Here is a 20,564-nt window from a genome sequence, read left to right as displayed (position 1 = left end):
AAATGAGCCTTTCATAAAGAGTGAGCCTTAACAATGGCGAGTCTTTTGTAGTGGTCCTTAGCAATGGTGAACCTTTTATAAGGAGTGAGTGTCAACAATGATGAGCCTTTATAAAGAGTAAGCCTTAATAATGTTGAGCTTTTTATAAAGAGTGAGCCTTAACAATTGTGAGCCAAGTCAAAGAGTGAAAGTCTGTAAAGAGGGCCGCCGGAGCCACGATTGCAGAAAGGTGTAAAAAGTGCCTTCTTTTGAAAAATATATTGCTGTATTTTTTCATTGCCAGATATTCTGCTTCAGAACCTAAGAAAAACAACTTAAATTTGGGCGTTGTTGGGGAACTATTCACTGAAATTTCCTTAAATCCTTACTTAGACGTGACGCAAATAGCACAAGCTCCTGTTATAAACAATATCAACTGTCAGTTTGGCAAGAAAAATTTCCTTAGTATGTTTTCAACAACAAACGCATTAGTGGAAGGTCTGCTAAAAACTTCCTTTGTTCATCGATGATCCAAGTACTACTAAACCACTGCACGATTCTTTCGATACGCATGATTCTTTCAATTCTTTCGTGTCCGCACCTTCGGCCACCTGCATGAAGACGACTTACACTTAATATTCTGTAGCCTTTAAAAAATATTTCATGCAGGTGAAAATATTTGCGTTTCAAGCGGCGTAGGGATTGGAAGATGCAAATACCAAGGGAGACTAAATTGCTTATATGTAAAAGTAAGAAAATTAAAATCATTATTCGAAGGGTCTTAAGAAAATCATAGAGACTGAAACTTAGCTTTGAAAGGAATAGGAACTGGAATTCGCTTTGAAGTAGATAGATACTAAAAATTCAAGAATTCCTTTCAGTTCTTTACATTATTCTTTGGGTTTAACTTTAAATGCTTTTGTCTATGTCGTATGTATGATTGCATCAATGTGGATTCAATGGTATGATGCAATACAATCAAAGCTGATAATTTGTTGAGTACAATATTGAGTATAATAACAAAGATTGAGCATCAAAATTGCTGAGCTTCTGCAAAAAGTATGCCTTTATAAAGAGTGTTAGTTCTTCGCGGATCTCAATTCTATACATAAAATCTTTTAATAAAAGATACACATTGTTATATAAGGAATTTCTTTTTCAATTTTGGTTTAAGAACTACAGTCACTGACTAGTTCCTATATTGACGAAAAGACAATCGCATAATCACAGGGAACTATCATCTTATGTGTGAGAAGGAAGAACCGCAGGATAGGCTGTCCGCCGGATTCTGTGAATCTTGCAATGAGTATAATATTAGTACGAGGATAAAATTAAGAAACAAATCAAAACGGCGACGAGAATCCAATGTTGTGAGATACAACGAGAACTATCATCTTATGTCCTCGCACATCATATGTTACCACGGCAACTACAAGAACAGGCTAGCCATTCGAGCCACGTATCAAGGGAGCTCTCCTCGTTTGGTCATAATTGATAAGAAGGCAAACCACACAAAAGCGTCTTAGATCTAAACCTAAACACTTTTTCAGCAGCAGAAAGATAAAATAGGCTTTATGACGACATCACTATCATGACAGGTATTGCATAAAAAGTTCTTTGATTAAAAACTAGCTTTCAACTCATTCAAAAGGAATAAATTCTATAAAAATGTAAAATCTAAATTTGGCTATAACTTATTTCTTTTCATTCAGTATTAAATTGCATTATCCGATTAGTTTGAATTCCGGTTTCAGTTGAACATCCTTGATAGCATTGCACCTTAGCATTCACGGCAAGCCAAAAAGTAAACGATTCCATTACTCAGCTAGCAAAGGGGCGTGCAAAAGGTATTTCTTTCCTACTCAATTCACAATCGACATTTCCATCTGCTTTCTTTCAATGAACCAACCAGCTCTGAAAAATACAGCAGCAAAATGTAATGAAAACTGACATCAATCGCCACGAATAAAATTGTACCAAAAATCACTTAATCATCAAATAATTTCAATTCAAAATCTAGCAGTTTTCTTATACAATAAATTCGAGTGTGAATTCGTTGATCCATCCGAAAGGAAGGGAAAGCGTGTATAGGACTTGCCCATAATGTATTATTTCCCAAATAATCAAAAGTTGTGTTGAGACCCCGTTTACACTGTCCCGGGACAAATTTGTACCGTTACGGTTCGCAAGTGTTTAAACTGTCGCGGTTCCAAATTGTTCCGTTTAGCCATTCCGTTTACACTGTACCAGTACGACCTTAATTGAATGGTAGAACAATGTTTAGAAGAAGCTGTATTTAGTCAACCGAGGCTTTTATTTTGCCGCCGAAGTCAACAATCTAAATTTTATTGAGAGCTAAAATGGAGCGGAAGGCCGATAAAAACTTTACTTGGACGGACGACAAGGTGGCTTTAATTTTCAGTGTTATTTTAGACTACAAAACTGCAAAGTCCAATGAAGGCTTGAACTGGGAAACAATACAAGCTTTTTCTGTCGTCGTCTTGTCTTCAGAATGTCCTTTTCTTCAGAATTTGACAACGTAGTTACGCCACAATCAAAGCCTCGATAACCTGAAACAGCCATACAAAAGACCTCTTTGTGAATCCGTGACAATATCGTCTCGGATAGGTGTTTACACTGTCCCGTTCAAAAACGGAACCGTGACGATACGAAATTCGTTCGCTTTCAAAGCAGGGTGAAAAACTGTTCCGGATAGCAGAGCAAAATCGTCTCGGTTCCACAGTGCTAGTGTAAACGGAAGGGTGAACCGTGACAGTTTTGTCACGGTTCCAAACTTGCACGGGACAGTGTAAACGGGGTCTGAGTTCCCAAATTTTCGAATGCTTCTAATTGAAATCACAAAACGTAACTGTTTAAAATGAAACTATTTCTAATCTAAACGCATGTTTTGATAGTGTTCACAACTTTTTCGTCTTTCCCTTTCTCTTCAAGGGATTTCAAAACGAAGCCTGTCTTTAGGTTAGATCCAAAATCGCAATTGGTTTGGTCCAATATTCCCCAGGCCCCGAAAGCAATACAGCGGAATCACCTGTTATTAACTTAGAAACGTGGACAGTCAATAGTGTGCTGGTTGCCTATGAAGACATAACATAACACAGTTTACTGAAAATGTTCTACAAACTTTGAAAATATAACATTACCCAATCCTGCAGGCAAAAAGCTTTAGTATTCTCAAATGTTTGCTATTTTTCAAAGCAATTTTTAAGTACTGTACCACCAAAAGATTGTTTACCCAATCTTTATCCAAAGGGAGTGCTTCAAAAATTCTTTCTCAGATATGAAACTGTGACAAGAAAGAACTAAATTTCCGCACGAAAATTTCTCACCCGGGACGCCATTTAGCCGTCTTTCTTTTAGGCTTCGGGGTCTAGATTTTAAATACTTTGTCATCGAAACCTCTTTAGCACTTTATTCTCTTGCCTCCAGTATTCGTTTGTTGTAAAATATGTTACTACCTTCAGCTACAGATTTGGAGATCTTGTAATACGTTCGTTTTTTATGGTCGTTGCCTATCCCCAGTGGCAAAGAAGTTTAGCACCATGATTGCTAGTTCACTTCTACGACATTGCAATTTTTGGAAATGGAATTAATCATATTTATATTTGTCTGAGCTGATGTCCCCTGCTCGTCATTATTTTCATTTTTAGTGGATTGTGTCGGCAGCCTTTTTGTGTCTCACCTCTAAGTGACTCTTTTCTATTTTGCTCGTTAAATTAACCTCCGTTTGGTTTAAACAGACTTCCATCCATTCCTTCCACGCTGATATCCCTGGTACGAGCACCTCGCCTTTCGAACTTTGGTAAAAAATGTTAAAAGTGAAGCTGCCATATAATCTTAATCTTCAAACTAGTAAAACATGCAAAAACAAACCAATTTTTCCTTCTTTCTCCAACTTCTTTAGATGATGCTCGACATTTACTTCAGCTGCGTGGTAAAGCTCCGGTCTTGTGTCCTTAAATGAGAATGAACATCGAGGAAACAACGCACATTCACTTAGGCGGTGACAAGGAAAACCCAATTGTACGCTATATCAAGAATAAGCCCATAAATCCATCGTATCAAATACTAGACTTTTTAGAATATATTATTTTTATTTGGAATCAATTACGATAATTTTCATGAAAAAATGACAAGATGACCTCTGCATCTATTTCTAGACACTGCCACGTGTTTGCATTTATCAAATGTATATACGTTGTAACCTATATAAACAAAATTAACACGAAATATAAAACACACCGACCGCAAATCCTAATGTACAAAAATAATCTAATTTAAAACAATTTTAGGAAATTATATTGAAAAATAGAACGTCTATGTAAAGGTCACAAAACCAGCACTTTGGAATTACTGATACCACCTTAGCTTCGATTTTCCTTTTAAATTCGAATCATGTGTAAAAATCAGCAGCAGTTGGCGAATCAGCTAAGATACAACAATGATACTAAGACGAATAGCCACAGTAACGCGGATCTGCAGCCAGTCGAACATATCAGCAAACTCTACTTACTGCAAATGCCTACAAGTACTTTATGTAATAAAAAAGTTTTTTGTTTCACGCCACTTTGACAATGTACCAAGAGCAAAAGAATGATTACGCTTACATAAACTTGATACAAAGATAGTTAGACGATAATATAAATTATTTGAATAAAGAAGTTCAATGACCAAGAAAAGTTAGCAAACTAAAATACAATCGCCTTTGGAAAAATGCAGAATGCCCTACAAAATGCACAGTAGCAAAATGCTGTACGGGCCAGCAAAGAAAGAATACAGGAAAACGATACACTTAATCTGAATTCTTTTCTTCGGGTTCTTTATATAACGAAGCGGATACATTCTCTTGTTTTTGTACATTAGAGATTTCCAATAGAAAAAACCACTTACGACGTAAATGATTCTCACAAGCACAGATGCAGACAAGGGCTTTGCTGACGATCGTATCGTGTCCAAAATCTGCAAAACAATCGTGAAGAAATAAAACCAAAATCAATTGTGTTGCATGAGAAATTGTCAAATTGGGAAATTAAAAAATAGGAGAATTATTTGGATTGATTTCGCTAACAACAGGAAAAATAGGAAATATCAATGGGGAAAAATAAAAAAATCAAACCTGCTTTTCCCGCAAATTTCTGTGTTCAACGTACTTTTCAACAACGCTAGTCGCATTTTCGACGACAGGCCCATGGCCCGGGTATATTTTCTGCGCTTTGAGACTTATCAATCTCTGCAATGAATGCATGTAGTCGTGCAAATCTTCAAATTTCTGGAAAGGGAATTAACAAATTTTGGAAAGACATAATGAAACAGTTCGAGACAAAAGAGAACAAATTTTCGTGGAATAAAGACACAGCTTTTAATTGAATACGACACAATTGTTATTAAGCTGGGTGGTTTAATTATATTAACATTTTATATAAGGATCGACAACATATAAAATTCTCCAATTTGATTTCTTTCACAATCATAGGCGCAGAAACTAGAGGTCCAGGGGGCATGCCCCCCACTTTCCAGAAAAAGAGGTAAAGTATTTATTTGCAGCTAAAGGAGGCGCCCCTGTTTCGCCTTCATACTAGTATGCCAACCTTTGGAATACTTCTTACGTCTATATTCAAAATAAAGCAATACAAAATCACATACAATTCAAGGAGAGCCCTTCCGTCCATTAAATATGATTGCGTTACTACCACAAAGGAGTTCTGTTATTTATGAGTTAACGGGCCAGAATAATTCTGGCTATGTAGGCTGCCGAAGATTTGGGGATATAATAAAACAATCCTTCCAACAAAAGAAACAAAAATGCCTCTTTAAAAGAACAGCCTTTTCAAGCTTGTTGTCTGAAACCATGCTGGAACATCGACCAAAACCCAGTTTGTGCCAAAACTATAATGGCGACATGTTTCGGATGATTGGCAGAGCTCGGGTTTGGTTCCATCTAGCAGTTTAGAATCTAGCAATGGAAGCGCCGCTTTGTGTGGAAAGAAGGAGCTCGTTTTCACCCTTGGACTCCATTGGTGATATTTCAATATGCAAGGCAATGATTGGCATAATTCGATCCACAACTGGGTTTATATATATTTGTATATTCTAGCTTAGAGTTTTCGATCACTAATCTGATGGTTTATACACTGAAGAGTTTCAGACGAAAAGCTTAAGCATGTTTCAAAATGTAATTACAAATTGAGACTATAAAAAAACTAAAAAATGCTGTAAGAACACAATGTCTGGAACATGTACTACACAAATGAAGCAGCCACAGTTGCAATGTTTGAGTTACTTTTCTGTGCTGGATTCCCAAAATTATACATCTTTTACAATAGCTAATGCAAATTCAATAAGAATGGAAAAACTCAAATTAGCACTTACTGCAGTACCTTGTCCTAGTACACAGTCCCCTGAAAATATCGCATTCTCTTCCACCAAAAGAAGGGCTATGTGATCAGATAAGTGCCCTGGGGTGTAAATCACTCTCAGAGTCGCACCTTCTGTCTTTATTTCCTCGTTATCATTCAAAAAGTTGTACTGCAATTTTCCATTTCCGATTTTATCATTGAAATCTGGTGCTTGAAACTTCGATATTTTATAGCCATCCACTACAAAACGAGATGAGTTCTGTAAAACTCACCAATTGCTTAAACTGGAGTAAAACCCAATTATTCAGTTGCTTTGCACCCTATTTACAAAATTAGGTTAGCAAAGCAGTCAGTGCGCAGGCCCAGCAGCAAGTGCGCAGGCCAAGCAGCCAGTGCGCAGGCACGGCAACAAGTATGTAAGACCATGTAGGTAAGCATTAAAGAAAGTCACATCTACATGGGGCTTTTGTACAGCATAATTTCAAAATGGCTCACAAAACAGAAACATAATACATGATACTAAAGTATACAAATTGTCAAACGATGAGCAAAAGGCTGTAAAAAGCAGGAGAATGACCAAAACCATGTTGCAGATGGAGCGCCATGTTTGATGAGCTCCCAGGTTGGACAATCGGTGCTGACTGACCTCTCGCAAAGGAATAGTTGAAGTATCTAACAGAGAAAATGAACTTTCTCTATCTTTGAAAACTGGGGTCGGCTGTTTGCTGTTGACTGATTCGAAAACACCGAAATGAAAAACTGAACTTTTCATCTCTCCAATGTCTGCCCCATGGCTTGTAAATTTCCTCTTTGCTATACATTGTAGCATTTTGACACAACATAGCCGTTATTTTCCGAAACAGTTTCTGTCTGATGCTTTTGGGAAAACGCATTTCAATGCCAACCACTAGTCTTTCTCAAGGACTAAATATTTTGATTGGAAGGAACAAAATTATTTTTCAAAGATTGAAGTATGAGCGTTGATTGAGACCCGCTTTCCCAATGAAAGGAATTCCAAGGAATATGTGGATGCTTCCCTTATCTGAAGAGATTTGTTCTTGAAATGAACCAAAACAACCAAAATCCATAAAAACGACCTTGTCAACCATTTTACATTGATTCTGGGTTTAAAATGTTTCTTAATAAGAAAGTATTCATGCACACATACATTTCACTATTACTAGATGTGGTGACTAAAACGATTCAACAAAACTTAGCTTCAGAAACAAATACAGAAACAATAAAAGCTAGCTGCCAGAGATTTTTACAAATTGTTTCATCTGACAATCACAACACGGAAGCTAAAAGAAGGTTGCAATAAGCCCAGTAAATGCTAGTTTCCTGTATAAAATGGTAAAAATCAAGCATTCTTCATTTCGGCAATTTTCTATTAGAATTTTAGAACAAATCACTTTCATTGTTTTCCATAAGCTTTCAGAAAATACTTGGACAATCGTGTGTTCAATGAAGATAGGACTTAATGTTAGAAAAGGTATGTTAAAGTGCCATATATGGTCAGTTACTAGTGATAGGTACAACAATGGAAAAAAGGCTTGAATCCGCAGAAACGTGGTTCTGGTAAAGAATGACGAAATATCATGGACAAAAATGCTGACAAATGAATAAGTGCTGGATACGTTGGGAATAAAAAACAGGTGTTGATAACTGTCAGAAGAAGGCAAAGTACTTATATTGGCCACGAGTTAAGAAAAGAAGGAATATAGAAAGAAAGATAATATAGGCTGAGATGGCAGGTAAAAGAGTGAGAGGAAAACAAAGATCCAAAATTTAAATCAGAAGGTAAAGAGATAAGGTTTCAAATTGAAAAATATCTTGGAAAGATAACAAGAGACAGGATAAAACGGAGATGGGGTACACCATGATCCATCTACGGCATTCGATGACGTGTTATGAGATGAAGAAGAAGAAACTATACTAAAGTAATATGCATCATGTTTCTGTTTGCTCGTACCATTTTGAGAATTAGGTGACAATCATAAAACTCTAGTCTATTAGATTAAAAATGTTGTCACATGTAGACATCACTACAATCCTTCATGGCAAACAAAATGGAATGAAATTTGTATGAAAATATAAGCAAAACATGCTAAAAATCAACAGATATTTCAAAATTAAAATGACGAATTCTTATCTCATGAAAAAAACAGCACCAAAGAAACTAAAAAAATGAAAAAAAAGACGCAAAGCTTATAAAACCTTTTGGAAAATGGTTGGTAACATCTTCGATTCCACCCACGTGATCCAAATGCCGGTGGCTGATTAGGATTTCTTGAATTGTACATTGGAATCTTTTCAAGGCATCTTTAAGGTTTGCGATGTATTCTGGGACATTTGGGTGGCCAGTATCCAATAAAATCTTCCTAAAAAGGCATCAACATTTAGGGAAATATTAAGCCGACGATGTCTGAAATTTGAGCGTTTGTTTAGGCAAATCTTTCATATGCAGCTTAGCAGGCACCGAGGAGAAGGGAGGCTGGGGGGCTATAGCCCCCACCTTTTGCCAAAAATGCAAAAAATTTACTAATGAATCACCAGTCCAGCCACTTTTTATTCGGTTTTAGCCCCCCTCACTTTTCTCAACGCTCTGCGGTACCTGCAGCTAAAATCATCAATATGCCTGTTCTAGAAAAAAGATACTAAAAAGGCTTTCAGCCAAATTGCTGAATTTTGTGATAGAAATGGTAGTAAGGAGTCATAAAACGAAATTGTTGGGATAACAAATCTAAACACTTTTCTCAAAATTCAAGCTGTCAAAAATATGTTGGCAAAGCAGGAAGTGATACATGAGTCATATATTTTCCTTAAATTGTTAGACATATATGCTACTAATTAATCTACCACTGATGTCCGCAGAAAAAATAGAAGTCATTTAACAAAGCAACAATCCAGAGCTGGACCAACCAAAAACTGCAGCACTTGAAGCTGTATCTAATTCATACGAAGATTACAGTAAAATTAGAATAAAAAACGCCAATATCACAACAGTTTTGCTAGGCCTATAGCAAAGGACTACTGGCAGCATTGCAGCACACGAAACTTTGCTTCAAAAATGGATGCTTCAAAAACGATAGATTCTGGATGAGTTCTGGCTGAAGTCATTTCTTATTATCGCTTCATGTCAGGTCGTCAAAAAATTATTGAGTTTTTAACCACAATAGAAAAGGAACCATAAGCTCGCGAAATCGGTCAGAACTGTTCATTCTGAAGATGGAGTCTCTCCAGGAAAATACAAACATCCCTTGGATCGCATGAAGCGCGAAACTCGGAGTAGAAACTTAGAACCATCCTGTTCTGTACACCAAATAGCGTCAGTGGCGTACTCAAGGGGGGGAATGGAGGGGTGTAGTATATTGTATGCTTGTGTCAATAACAATTGTAAAATGCTTTGCTATTTACCGTAGCTAACATTAATCAAATAATGGGGAAAAATTTGCAAAGGGGGGTTCCCCGCACTTGTGGGTGTTTGAAAGGCGTGGTCCAAAAAAATTTTTCTAGGGGCTGCGCCCCAGACCCCGCCGCGCCTACAGCCCTGGGTACGCCACAGCTCTGCCTATACGGTATAGAGCACTTTATACTCCGGCCTCTGACATCCAAGATCTCAACAGTTGGAGGCCAAAAGGCCTGAATGGTAATTTTGATAAAACTCGACATGCTGACAACTATAACCAGAGTCTTAATGGTCGAAAATGCACAGAAAGAGCTTGCAAAACTGAGTAAAATCAAAGTTTCACTAATCATGACCCTCATTACGTTTTAGAATGGCTAGAGGCTGATGCTCTTGTTTCATCAAATTGGTTTCCTGAAAACTTTATGAAATTGAATGAATGGGAGTGTTATGTTCTAAACTTTTGGTATAATACCAGGGTGCATTCCATGTACTTAGGCCTGAAGGTCGCGTACACCCAGGTTTTTTTCGGCGTTCGGCGTGCAAACCAATAAAAATTTTTTTTGTGTACCTAAAATTTTCGTTAGTTGGCATGCTAAACATAAAGCCATGTACATAGTTAATGTAAAATAACGATTCATACACCACAGTTTTCTTTAATAATCAGTTTTCTGTGTTTGGTGCCACAATGTTTAAATTGTTTTACTAACTGCTTTTATATTTTCGGCGTACCTAAACAAACGCCCTGGTGGAGCTTCGGCGTACAGTTGACATGGAATGCACCCTGGGCACAATATCAATCACCGTAGTATATGGACTTGAATCTAGCGCGCTAACTGTAAACAAATTATTTATATTTACAAATTATTATATACTTTGGTATAAGGACTCTTTTCCTATTTGTTTTATATTCACAGGGCAAGCTGCAAGGCAGTATTTAATATTGACGCGTAGACCCAAAAGTGAAATCATTTACTGAGACCCCCGTTAACATCAACTTTGGGTTAAATTAAGACCTTTGGTGAAGTTTCAGACGATTACAATCAGATTTACAAAAGTTATTGCGTAAACTTCACCCAAACTGACCACTTTATAAGGCTTAAGTATGGAAAGTGAAAAACTGTTTTTTTTAAAAACGTGAAATCATTTGCTGAGACCCCCGTTAACATCAACTTTCGATTAAATTAAGACCTTTGGTGAAATTTCAGACGATTCCAATCGGATTTACAAAAGTTATTGGGTAAACGTCACCCAAACTGACCACTTTATAAGGCTTAAGTATGGAAAGTGAAAAACTATTTTTTTTAAAAACGTGAAATCATTTGCTGAGACCCCCGTTAACATCAACTTTGGGTTAAATTAAGACCTTTGGTGAAATTTCAGACGATTCCAATCAGATTTACAAAAGTTATTGCGTAAACTTCACCCAAACTGACCACTTTATAAGGCTTAAGTATGGAAAGTGAAAAACTATTTTTTTTAAAAACGTGAAATCATTTGCTGAGACCCCCGTTAACATCAACTTTGGGTTAAATTAAGACCTTTGGTGAAGTTTCAGACGATTCCAACCAGATTTACAAAAGTCATTGCGTAAACGTCACCCAAACTGACCACTTTATAAGGCTTAAGTATGGAAAGTGAAAAACTATTTTTTTTAAAAACGTGAAATCATTTGCTGAGACCCCCGTTAACATCAACTTTGGGTTAAATTAAGACCTTTGGTGAAATTTCAGACGATTCCAACCAGATTTACAAAAGTCATTGCGTAAACGTCACCCAAACTGACCACTTTATAAGGCTTAAGTATGGAAAGTGAAAAACTATTTTTTTTAAAAACGTGAAATCATTTGCTGAGACCCCCGTTAACATCAACTTTGGGTTAAATTAAGACCTTTGGTGAAATTTCAGACGATTCCAACCAGATTTACAAAAGTCATTGCGTAAACGTCACCCAAACTGACCACTTTATAAGGCTTCAGTATGGAAAGTGAAACAATTTTTTCTTTCAAAAGTCGTAAAAAGTTCTCAAAACATTCGTTACGCCAAGGATATGTTCATTCAAAATGTTTTATAAAGTTTCAGTTAAGTTTATAGAGAAACGACAAAGTTATTGCGTAAATACGGATTCAGTTTTCCAGTTGGAAGGCTTCAGTATGGGAAACGAAATGTAAAATTTTAAAGGAAGATCACAATTTTACCGAATCCTCTGTTAGCATGTAAACTGGGATTGGAAAAGTTACGTAGCAAGCATTCGGGACAATCTTCCTAAGAACGAGAAACTTATTGTGTAAAAATAAATTTTTGCAAGACGGCGAATCTAACTCATGGCCTAAGTCGAAATTCAACATTGTGATGCTCAGTTCAGCTTCTACAAGACGTAACAACAAAAACGAAGCATACGATAATAGACTTACGAAGGTATACTTTAATGTTAACACCTTTGTTTTTAACCCTCTAGCACAGATTTCTTATACCGAGTCATTTTAGTCCGCCGAATGTCGTACGCTAAATAGCGGAACGACCCAAAACACAGAATCAATAATGAAAAATGAAATGAAAATGTGAAACCCCACCTTCGCCCAGTCCCGATCAGATAGGTATTTGTTCCTTGCAAAGTCATTGGCATCGGGTTGCATCCTAATACTCGAATCACTCTGCAGGACAGCTGCTCTAACTTCGGAATGAATTCCAATGAGCCTGTCACAAGCGCCATTTTGAAAGAACCAAGTTTCAACGGCAGGTGTAAAACGCAGGTCACGCAGGTTTACAAAACGCAGGTTAAATTGTGCGGGTCAAAATAAGTGGCCATAGGCATGAGGTTCTCGGCTTACAACCGTTTGCGTAAAAATCAGAAGTCGCGCATGTCTTTGGTAGAGAATACAGCAGCAGTGGGCAAACGTTGGCTGAGGCTATCAACACTTTTTTTATAAGAAAAATTTCATAAGAACAGAAACCTCAAAATTGGTTAAAAGTTAAGAACGGATAATAAGAACAAACGAGATCGGCCTTCAGTGGCGTACCCAAGGGGGAATGGAGGGGGTCCGGACCCCCACACTTTTCTAAAACATGGTCCTCGAGATTTGTCCAAAAACGATGTAAAATTCCTTGGGGGGCGGGGGGGGGGGGTGGGTAGTATACTGTATGCTTGTGTCAATAACAATTGTAAAATGCTTTGCTATTTACCGTAGCTAACATGAATAAAATAATGGGGGGAAATTTTGCAAAAAGGGCGTTTCCCCGCATTTGCGAGTGTTTGAAGGGCGTGGTCCAAAGAGATTTGTGGGGGCTACGCCCCAGACCCCCCACACCGGCAACCCTGGGTACGCCACTGTCAGCCTTACATCATACAGGGGCTCCGACACAGGTTGGAAAGTAGAGGTGAGGGGGCAACGGAAAATTTAATAATCATAAAAAGATTTTCAAAAAGTCTATTGCTTTGCCGATGGAAATCTTTTTTTTTCGTGAAAACACACACACCCGGCAAGTCATCATCAGGTACCATCTTCTATCAGGTACCATCTTCTACTCTACCATGACCCTCAAACTATCCCAAAATCTGAGTTTTGGTTTGTTGTCATGGTCATAGATAAAACTAAGGGGCTTATAGTAGAGATGGGCCCCTAGAACCACCTCTACAGTGTTTTTGAAGGGACACCATCCCTCTTTCCAGGAGTTCTTCCGCCCGAAGCCGTTGACCCCTGGAGTCGTAGCTCATTCGCCCTCCTTGCCGGTCTCCCGCCGAGTTAGCCGTTGGCCATCGCTCGTAGCCCTGAGCTAGGGTACCAGTCGTGTCAGGCTGGACCTGTAAGCTAGTGGAGGGAAGGGACGCTTTGAATCCCCATTCATGTCCTGTCGGAGCATGCCACTGCCCTGGTGAATGCTAAATAAGATTTTAACTGAATAGATTGGTCATCTGAGTTATTTCTGTTAGTTTATTTACCGTATCTGAGAAATATTTTTTGATAGGTTATATTTCTAGCAAACAAATAAGTAACGTCACTTTCTGATCATAATATATATGCCTTTTAGGTTGACTTTGCTTAAGCTGCAGTGTTTACTTTTATCTAATACAAAGCTTTTATCTAAAACTCCTTGACACCATAAAACGATCAAAGTTTAAACTATGGCTAATTTGAATTGATCTTATTTTCCCCGCACTCCGTTGAACTTATTAGTCAATAACGAGAGATAACGAGGCAGATTTACTAGCAAATTCAGAAGATAGAAGGGTTTGTAGGGCTTCTCTTCTACATGCAGCCAGCCACGACGCAATACTGGTTCATTAATATCCCGTGCAATAGTAGCCTCCCTTCAGATTCTATGCAATAAAAATTTGCTCAGTAAATTTAGGGGTTAATGCATTGAATATGTTCAATGATATGGTAAAATAAAGAAATATATAAAGTTAAACAGATATTGCCGAAGACCATAGGGGAAGGGCCCATAAGAAGAGACGCCCCAAAAACAGTTTTGGAAGAGGGGAGGGGAAATGAAATAAATTTAAATAAACTAGGTATAATATTTCACGGTTGATTTTAACATGTTGATGATACTTTTTATATGGACATATAACCTTATGACACTCTCTGAGATATTTTTTTAATGGCTCTCTGAAACAGTTGGTTGCACCGTCTCGCTACAAGATTAGAAAATGGTTTGTTGTTGTTGCGGTTGATTGGGTAACTGTTGTCATGGGAAGCGTAGTCACAATTTTGTGTAGTCACAGGTAACGATCAGTGCGCGCAAAATGGCAACCACGGAGAAAGGTTTGTGCTAATTTTCTGTTATATTTCTGGTTCACTTAGCATTTTTCTATACGTGGACGGTGAATCTATTTTTCATATTTTCTTTACAGAAAGAATTGACAGAATAAACGAATTGTCTCGACCAAAGCCAGTCCCTGAAGGGTTCTTGGACGACAGGTTCGTAACTTTTCTTAACTTCATGATCTTAACTCAAATTTATTTATTTCAAGAAATCTTAAGACCTCTTCTTGCAATTGCACAGCGATGTATTAATCTGAATAAAGATTTTTAATACGTAGATGGACTGCATAGCTCGTTTTACATGTGGTTTAACATGTATTCAAAACCAACGGCAACCACCAGCTCACACTTTTAACATTGTTACGTTTATCAGATTAGCATGCATCAAGCTGTAATGTTGTTAGTAACGAAAGAAAATTTATCACCGCTACATGATCGCTTAAGATCATACTTTATGACTCCAGAAAAGCAATATTTAGCCTCCATACGATAAACTCTTCATTTCATCGTCATGTTTTTCGATCAGGATTTCGGTTAAGGCTTGATATGGATCTCCTCAGAACTTTTCATAACTGGCAATCTTTTGCCACTTATACCCAAATCTACTGACGTATCAACTTGCCCTTTCGTTGGCTTTGTGTATTTATTGACTTGATAGATATGACTTCTCATTAATCTTCAAATAATTTTGGATATGGTATTTTTTACAATTTCAAAAGTATAGGTTATCTTATAACAATAGTAAATTCCCCAAACTGTAGGTGTCCTAAATTTCCCCTGTCCCAATTTAACGTGGTTCACCCTATGAAAGCTCCATAGTTTTGTTGGCATATACGTTTCTTACAGCTTCAACTCATGTTGTAGAAATGCAAGTCAAAATTGAAAAGTCACAATATTTTATGTTTAATTTTATATGTCCTATCTCACTTGGCATATATTTTGACATATGTCATATATTCTGTATTGAATTATCAGGGTGTCCAAAGTTGAAATTAAAACCCTCATGTAAATGTTGGTTTTGTCTCTTATCTAACTTTAGGAGGTCTTTGTATTGGGACCGTTATGATAACATTGTGAAGGACTGGAATGGTGGAAATGTAGCAACTGTATTTGGTAAGAAAAAATTAAATGTACATTTAAGGAAACTTGTAGTTTTTCTCATACATCTATGAACTATGTTCTCATTTAGTTGCAACAAATGTATGAATGAGCTTGTAGGGACATATTATTTTCTGGCTAGCCTTATTTGTGAAATTACATATGCTTATGTTTGTACTTTTTAATATTCTGAACTTATTTTAACATCAAATCCTACTCTGAAATACACATAACATTTTGATTTGTCTGAATATTAGGGGCATACATCATTTTAGCAAGAGTTTCTGTAGGAAGCCAGCAAATAGCCTCTTTCCTTGGCAATTTTGTAAAGCAGGGCTAATAATGCTTAAGCCTTTTTGCTTTGAGAAGTGAACTGAACTGAACTAAGCCTTCACAATCAATCCGTGGTTTGGCAGGAAAAAATGGAGAAAAATATCTTCCCTTTTTCTTTTCCCACAGCTATGACACCAAGACTTGACACAATGATTCAGCCAAAAGGATGGCATAGAGATTTTGTTGGTGACAGGTAATCATTTCTTTTCTGTTTATAAACCTAAAAGACATTTACCTTAAGAAAATGTGCTTTTTGGTGTTTAAACTCAGACAATTATGTTGTACCAGTTTCCTTTTTTCTCAGAATTTCATCAATTTTTTCTCTGTGCCAAGTAAAATAACTTTCAGGCAGTCAATTTTATAATTAGTTCAAGCTCTGTGACAGTAAATTTTCTAGCTTTAACAATTCCAATCCATAGTTTATTTGATTTCACTGATTTCTTATACAGGCCAAGCCCAATCTGGGTGGTGAGTAAACAGGCAAGAAATGCAACAGCCACAGCTAGAGTTGAAAGCTTGTCTGAAGCAAAAGCTGTCCACAAAGACTTTAGACCTGAAAAATCTGTTTATACCGAGATCAGTGAGGCAGCCAAAAATGCAGAAGCTAGCCAAAGAGTGGATATTTTGGCACGTTCAAAAACATACAACGAGTTGCCAATAAAACCAAACTCAAGCTGGGACTGGGGAGAGTGGGAATCAGATATTCCAGAGGCAGCAAAAAAATCAGAAGCATCAGAGAGAGTTCAGCTGCTTGCAAGACCAAAGTCATTGCACCCCAGATATCAAGAGTGTCGCTCGGTCTCATGGGTTGTGTCAGAACAAGCAAAGAAAACCTTGCCATCTTTGAGAATCCAGAAACTTGCTAGACCAAAAAGTAGAAGCCAGTATCAAGAAGATTACAATCCAAACTGGTATAAAGTTTCACCATCAGCGAGAGTAGCTCATGCCAACCCAAGACTGTCAGAACTAAGTACTCCAATACCACGTAAAGTTAGACAAAAGAAAGTGTTGACATCTAAAGGAGCTTAATTTTATAGTTAAGAAATAATTTGCGATAACCATGTATATAAATTACGGAAATTCAGTTTGAAATGTATTGTAATGTTGTAGTTAAAGATTTTTAACTTGAGTCACTATTTAAGGTGTTTTATCAGCAAGCCAATACAGTAAGGCATAAATGACTACATTTAAAAATGTCTTTGATTGAATAATCTGCTCTCAAAATATTATTTTTAACTGCCAATATCTATACTAGGTTTTCAGTTACCCTTATTTTTATTCTTGCACTTTACTAAGTTTTGATAAAGTATGATATTTATACCCATCAAAATTTCCTTTATTTGAAGACATTTCCTGGATCTAAACATATTCACTTGTTTTAATATCCAACAAATGCTAAATGATTGAAAACAGATAATATCATGAATTAAGTGACACTTTGTATGTATATTGTATATCCATAAGCAACCTTAGACAAGACCAGTTATTCTTTATTTCTTCTATGTATATCTTAGATTTCTTGCTCTTCTTTCATTCAAATTAAATTGAAACTGTAGACCAGGGATGTCAAACTCAATTGCACAGGGGGCCAAATCCATTCCAAATGTCGCTATCATTTTTTGTTTAATGATTAACTTAATTGTTAGCGTCTTATAAGTAGTTGCTTCAAAGGTGAATAATGAGCTTAATTATAAAGGGGTTTTTTATTACATAATTTTCAAATGATAAATGAGGTTTTCGTTGACACAGTCTGTCGCAGTAACTTGTTCATACTCCTGACATTTTCATTAAAATTGAAGCTATCAGGCAAAATATGACCAAGACTGCAATCAAGCTTATCCAAAAAATCACTGTGATAATCTTTCACTTTACCCACAAACATTATGCCCAGTAGAAGATAAAGATCCTCAGGGACCTATATAATTTTTAGAGCGTGATAGCACCAACACACTTTCCATAAGCGTATAAGGTGCAGAAGAAATTCCGACAGAGTCGTCCTGGCTATCTTAAACAGGGGGCCTATTATAGGAGGACCAAAAGCCGCAGAACCGTGCAAAAATCAACCAAATGCCACAATCCGCAATGAAATTAAGCGCGAAGACGCGGCCGCGATAGCAAAAGAGGCCCTATAAAGGGTTTTTGAATTATGAAGTAATTAAAGTTTTCGGGGAGAGAATATGACTATTTAGATTTTTCGGTTTTGAAAAAACTTTGGTTCCCAGCATGAAATATGAAATAACAAAATAACTGAATACATCTTTGAATGTTGTGTTAGAATTATCTATTTGATAACAGCATTGACTCAAGTGACTTTTGATATGTAGAGCTTTTAGGATACCATATTACGCCTTGGTTGCTCTTTTAAATTTTTCAAACTTTTTTGGGGCATTTTCTCACAGGAGGCGCTTAAAAGAAGAGGCGGCTTTTCATACTTCATGATAGCATAGAATCTACCACAAATAGTTGTGGCTTATATTATCTCATCAAAATAGACAAAAATACCAGATAGCATCATAAAAGTATTTTTATCTACCTCAATTGTTCCACAACTTTATACTATAAATTCTTTCTAATACAACTAAACAACAGTTTTGTAAACCATTTAAGTTGCAGGATTGGTTTGCTGATAAAATCTGTCTTCTAAATTTTCAAATCTCCAAACAGATATTGTTCATTTTTCAATTCTTTTTATCTGAGTCTAGACATGTTTCCCGCGAGGCTATTCTTATTTTAAACAAATTAGATGAAGACTGGCCCCTTCAGGTTGTACCCTCCACGCAAAAGACTTTAGACTATCAGTTTTGATACGTGTACGTTTTTCGAGTTTCTTTAGTTGTTCCCAAAAAACAAGTTGAGCAAAACAAAGATGGATTTCTCATCCAGTGTCCTTAGATTCCCCTCAAAAGTACCAAAGGATCACCACAGTTCCAAAGAGAACCAATTCCCTATTTTTACCTAAGTACGGGGCCCTTTGGCTATTCCTGAACATATTCTTTATACGAACAATTTTTTTGCGGTACAGAATTTGAAAATGGCTTTGAAAAAAGCAAACATTTTACAACATACTAAAAGCTTTTTCGTCTGACACTCCTCAGAGCATAAAACGTCAGAATAGGTTCCGAAAAAACACGATGGAAAATTATATACCCAGTTGTGGATCGAAATAGGCCAATCAGAAAAACGCAAGCACAAGACCGGTATAGTTGACCAATCAGTGCCGCGAGCCTAAAAAAAAATTACCAATGGAGTCCAAGAGAGAAAACGAACTCCTTTTGTCTACACAATGGCGGCTTTTTCGTTTTTATGTAGATTGACTCCAAAACTGCTAGATGGAAGGACGACCGGGCTCTGCCAATTATCCGAAACATGTCGTCATTATAGAGTTTTGCACAATCTGGGTTGTCTAAAAGATGTTGACCAATGGCAGAATCACTTGTTTTAACAGTGTTTCTAGACCTACAAGATCGAGGAGGCTGTTCTCTTTGAGGGGCAGTTTTGTTTCGTATGTTGGAAGGAACATGCTGTTTTATCCTATCCCCCAATCTTTGGGTTGTGCGTCCTACGTAGCCAGAATCACACTGGCACGTAAATTCATAAATGACGGAACTTTTTTGTTTGGTAGGAACGCAATCCTTTTGAATGGATGGAAGGGCTCTCCTAGTGCTGTAAACAATCCGAGGATTGACAGCAAAGAAACAATTGGTTATGGCTTGCCTAATCTGACTCTCGAATCGCAAGGAAGTGTTACCAATCCATGGTACACTTACGTTCAAAAAGTATTGGGACGAATTCGATAAACGAATTATGGCGTTGCGTTGGATTCGGTTTTGCAACGGAAACTTTTTCAGATTTGGGCAGTCTTTCTACAAATAATCTAGGACTACGTTTCCCCAAAATGGAATAAAAAGTTAAGAAAATGCTTCAACTTATGAAGCATAACCACGAAAACACGGGATTCTTGCGATTTTCCTGATTATAACAGCAAAATATGCAGAAGGGTTGTATGGCCTAACAATGGCAAAGTCGCATGACCTTCCAAAAATTTTAGAGCTGTCTAAACAAATACAACTGTTTAATTTCACGTTTGCATAACAAAAAAAATTCATAAAAGAAATTATAAAATCTAACTTTTAAGCTTCAAAAAAAGTTTACTTCATCGACGAAAATGCTACGATTTTATTAAATTATTGCATTTATTCAAGCTACTTTTAAAATTGCGTTACATTCAAGGAGAAGCCATTGTATTCGTCGGCGATGTTTAATTTTTGTTATGTGAGAGCATTTTCTTTCTATAAAACTGGACAATTGGTATTTTTTCATGGTTTTTATAGCCATATTTTTGCTTATGTTCCAGTATTTAGCTTCTTTTTACATGACAACGTAATTTCTAGTAAGGATTCAAACCTATCACTTCGCAGTTCCCTCAGTAAAGACCTTTCGTCCCACGGCGTCGTAAACTTCTTCGGCCTGCCACCCGTTGGTAAATTTTTTTCTGATCTTGTACTGAAAAAATTTTTACACACCAGAAAAACTGCACTCATTGAGCAGCCGACAATTGATGCAATTTCACGAAATCCATTTGCTTTATTTTAGTAGAAAGCAATTTGT

General features: G+C 36.9%; 2 protein-coding genes across 2 annotated transcripts; one reads left to right on the top strand and one right to left on the bottom strand.

The window, feature by feature from the left end:
• Positions 1 to 1,027: 1,027 nt before the first annotated feature.
• LOC135689603 (endoribonuclease LACTB2) lies at positions 1,028 to 12,605 on the bottom strand. The gene is made up of 7 exons (XM_065206890.2): positions 12,333 to 12,605; positions 8,571 to 8,734; positions 6,367 to 6,593; positions 5,114 to 5,266; positions 4,888 to 4,956; positions 3,871 to 3,952; positions 1,028 to 1,893 (listed from the first exon to the last, which is right to left on the bottom strand). Exons 1-7 carry the CDS (start codon positions 12,470 to 12,472, stop codon positions 1,847 to 1,849), a joined length of 882 nt encoding a protein of 293 aa, XP_065062962.2. The 5' UTR covers positions 12,473 to 12,605; the 3' UTR covers positions 1,028 to 1,846.
• A 1,832-nt stretch (positions 12,606 to 14,437) lies between these two features.
• Positions 14,438 to 17,845, top strand: LOC135689785 (uncharacterized). The gene is made up of 5 exons (XM_065207129.2): positions 14,438 to 14,525; positions 14,615 to 14,681; positions 15,565 to 15,638; positions 16,083 to 16,149; positions 16,406 to 17,845. Exons 1-5 carry the CDS (start codon positions 14,507 to 14,509, stop codon positions 16,983 to 16,985), a joined length of 807 nt encoding a protein of 268 aa, XP_065063201.2. The 5' UTR covers positions 14,438 to 14,506; the 3' UTR covers positions 16,986 to 17,845.
• Positions 17,846 to 20,564: the final 2,719 nt, after the last annotated feature.

The sequence above is a fragment of the Rhopilema esculentum genome, chromosome 5 (genome assembly GCF_057945365.1).
Source record: "Rhopilema esculentum isolate cy_ngs chromosome 5, ASM5794536v1, whole genome shotgun sequence".
NCBI classification, from domain to species: Eukaryota; Metazoa; Cnidaria; class Scyphozoa; order Rhizostomeae; family Rhizostomatidae; genus Rhopilema; species Rhopilema esculentum.
The sequence above is the reverse complement of the archived record's forward strand: the minus strand, read 5'-3'. Positions and strand labels throughout refer to the sequence as shown.

Excerpts from the sequence above, each read along its gene's own strand:
- LOC135689603 (XM_065206890.2), bottom strand. The coding sequence starts at position 12,472 with ATGGCGCTTGTGACAGGCTCATTGGAATTCATTCCGAAGTTAGAGCAG. Across the intron at positions 6,594-8,570 it reads TACCAACCATTTTCCAAAAG|TGGATGGCTATAAAATATCG; the intron begins GTTTTATAAGCT and ends CTCGTTTTGTAG. Across the intron at positions 5,267-6,366 it reads TACTAGGACAAGGTACTGCA|AAATTTGAAGATTTGCACGA; the intron begins GTAAGTGCTAAT and ends TTCCCTTTCCAG.
- LOC135689785 (XM_065207129.2), top strand. Across the intron at positions 14,682-15,564 it reads GAAGGGTTCTTGGACGACAG|GAGGTCTTTGTATTGGGACC; the intron begins GTTCGTAACTTT and ends ATCTAACTTTAG. Across the intron at positions 15,639-16,082 it reads AAATGTAGCAACTGTATTTG|CTATGACACCAAGACTTGAC; the intron begins GTAAGAAAAAAT and ends CTTTTCCCACAG.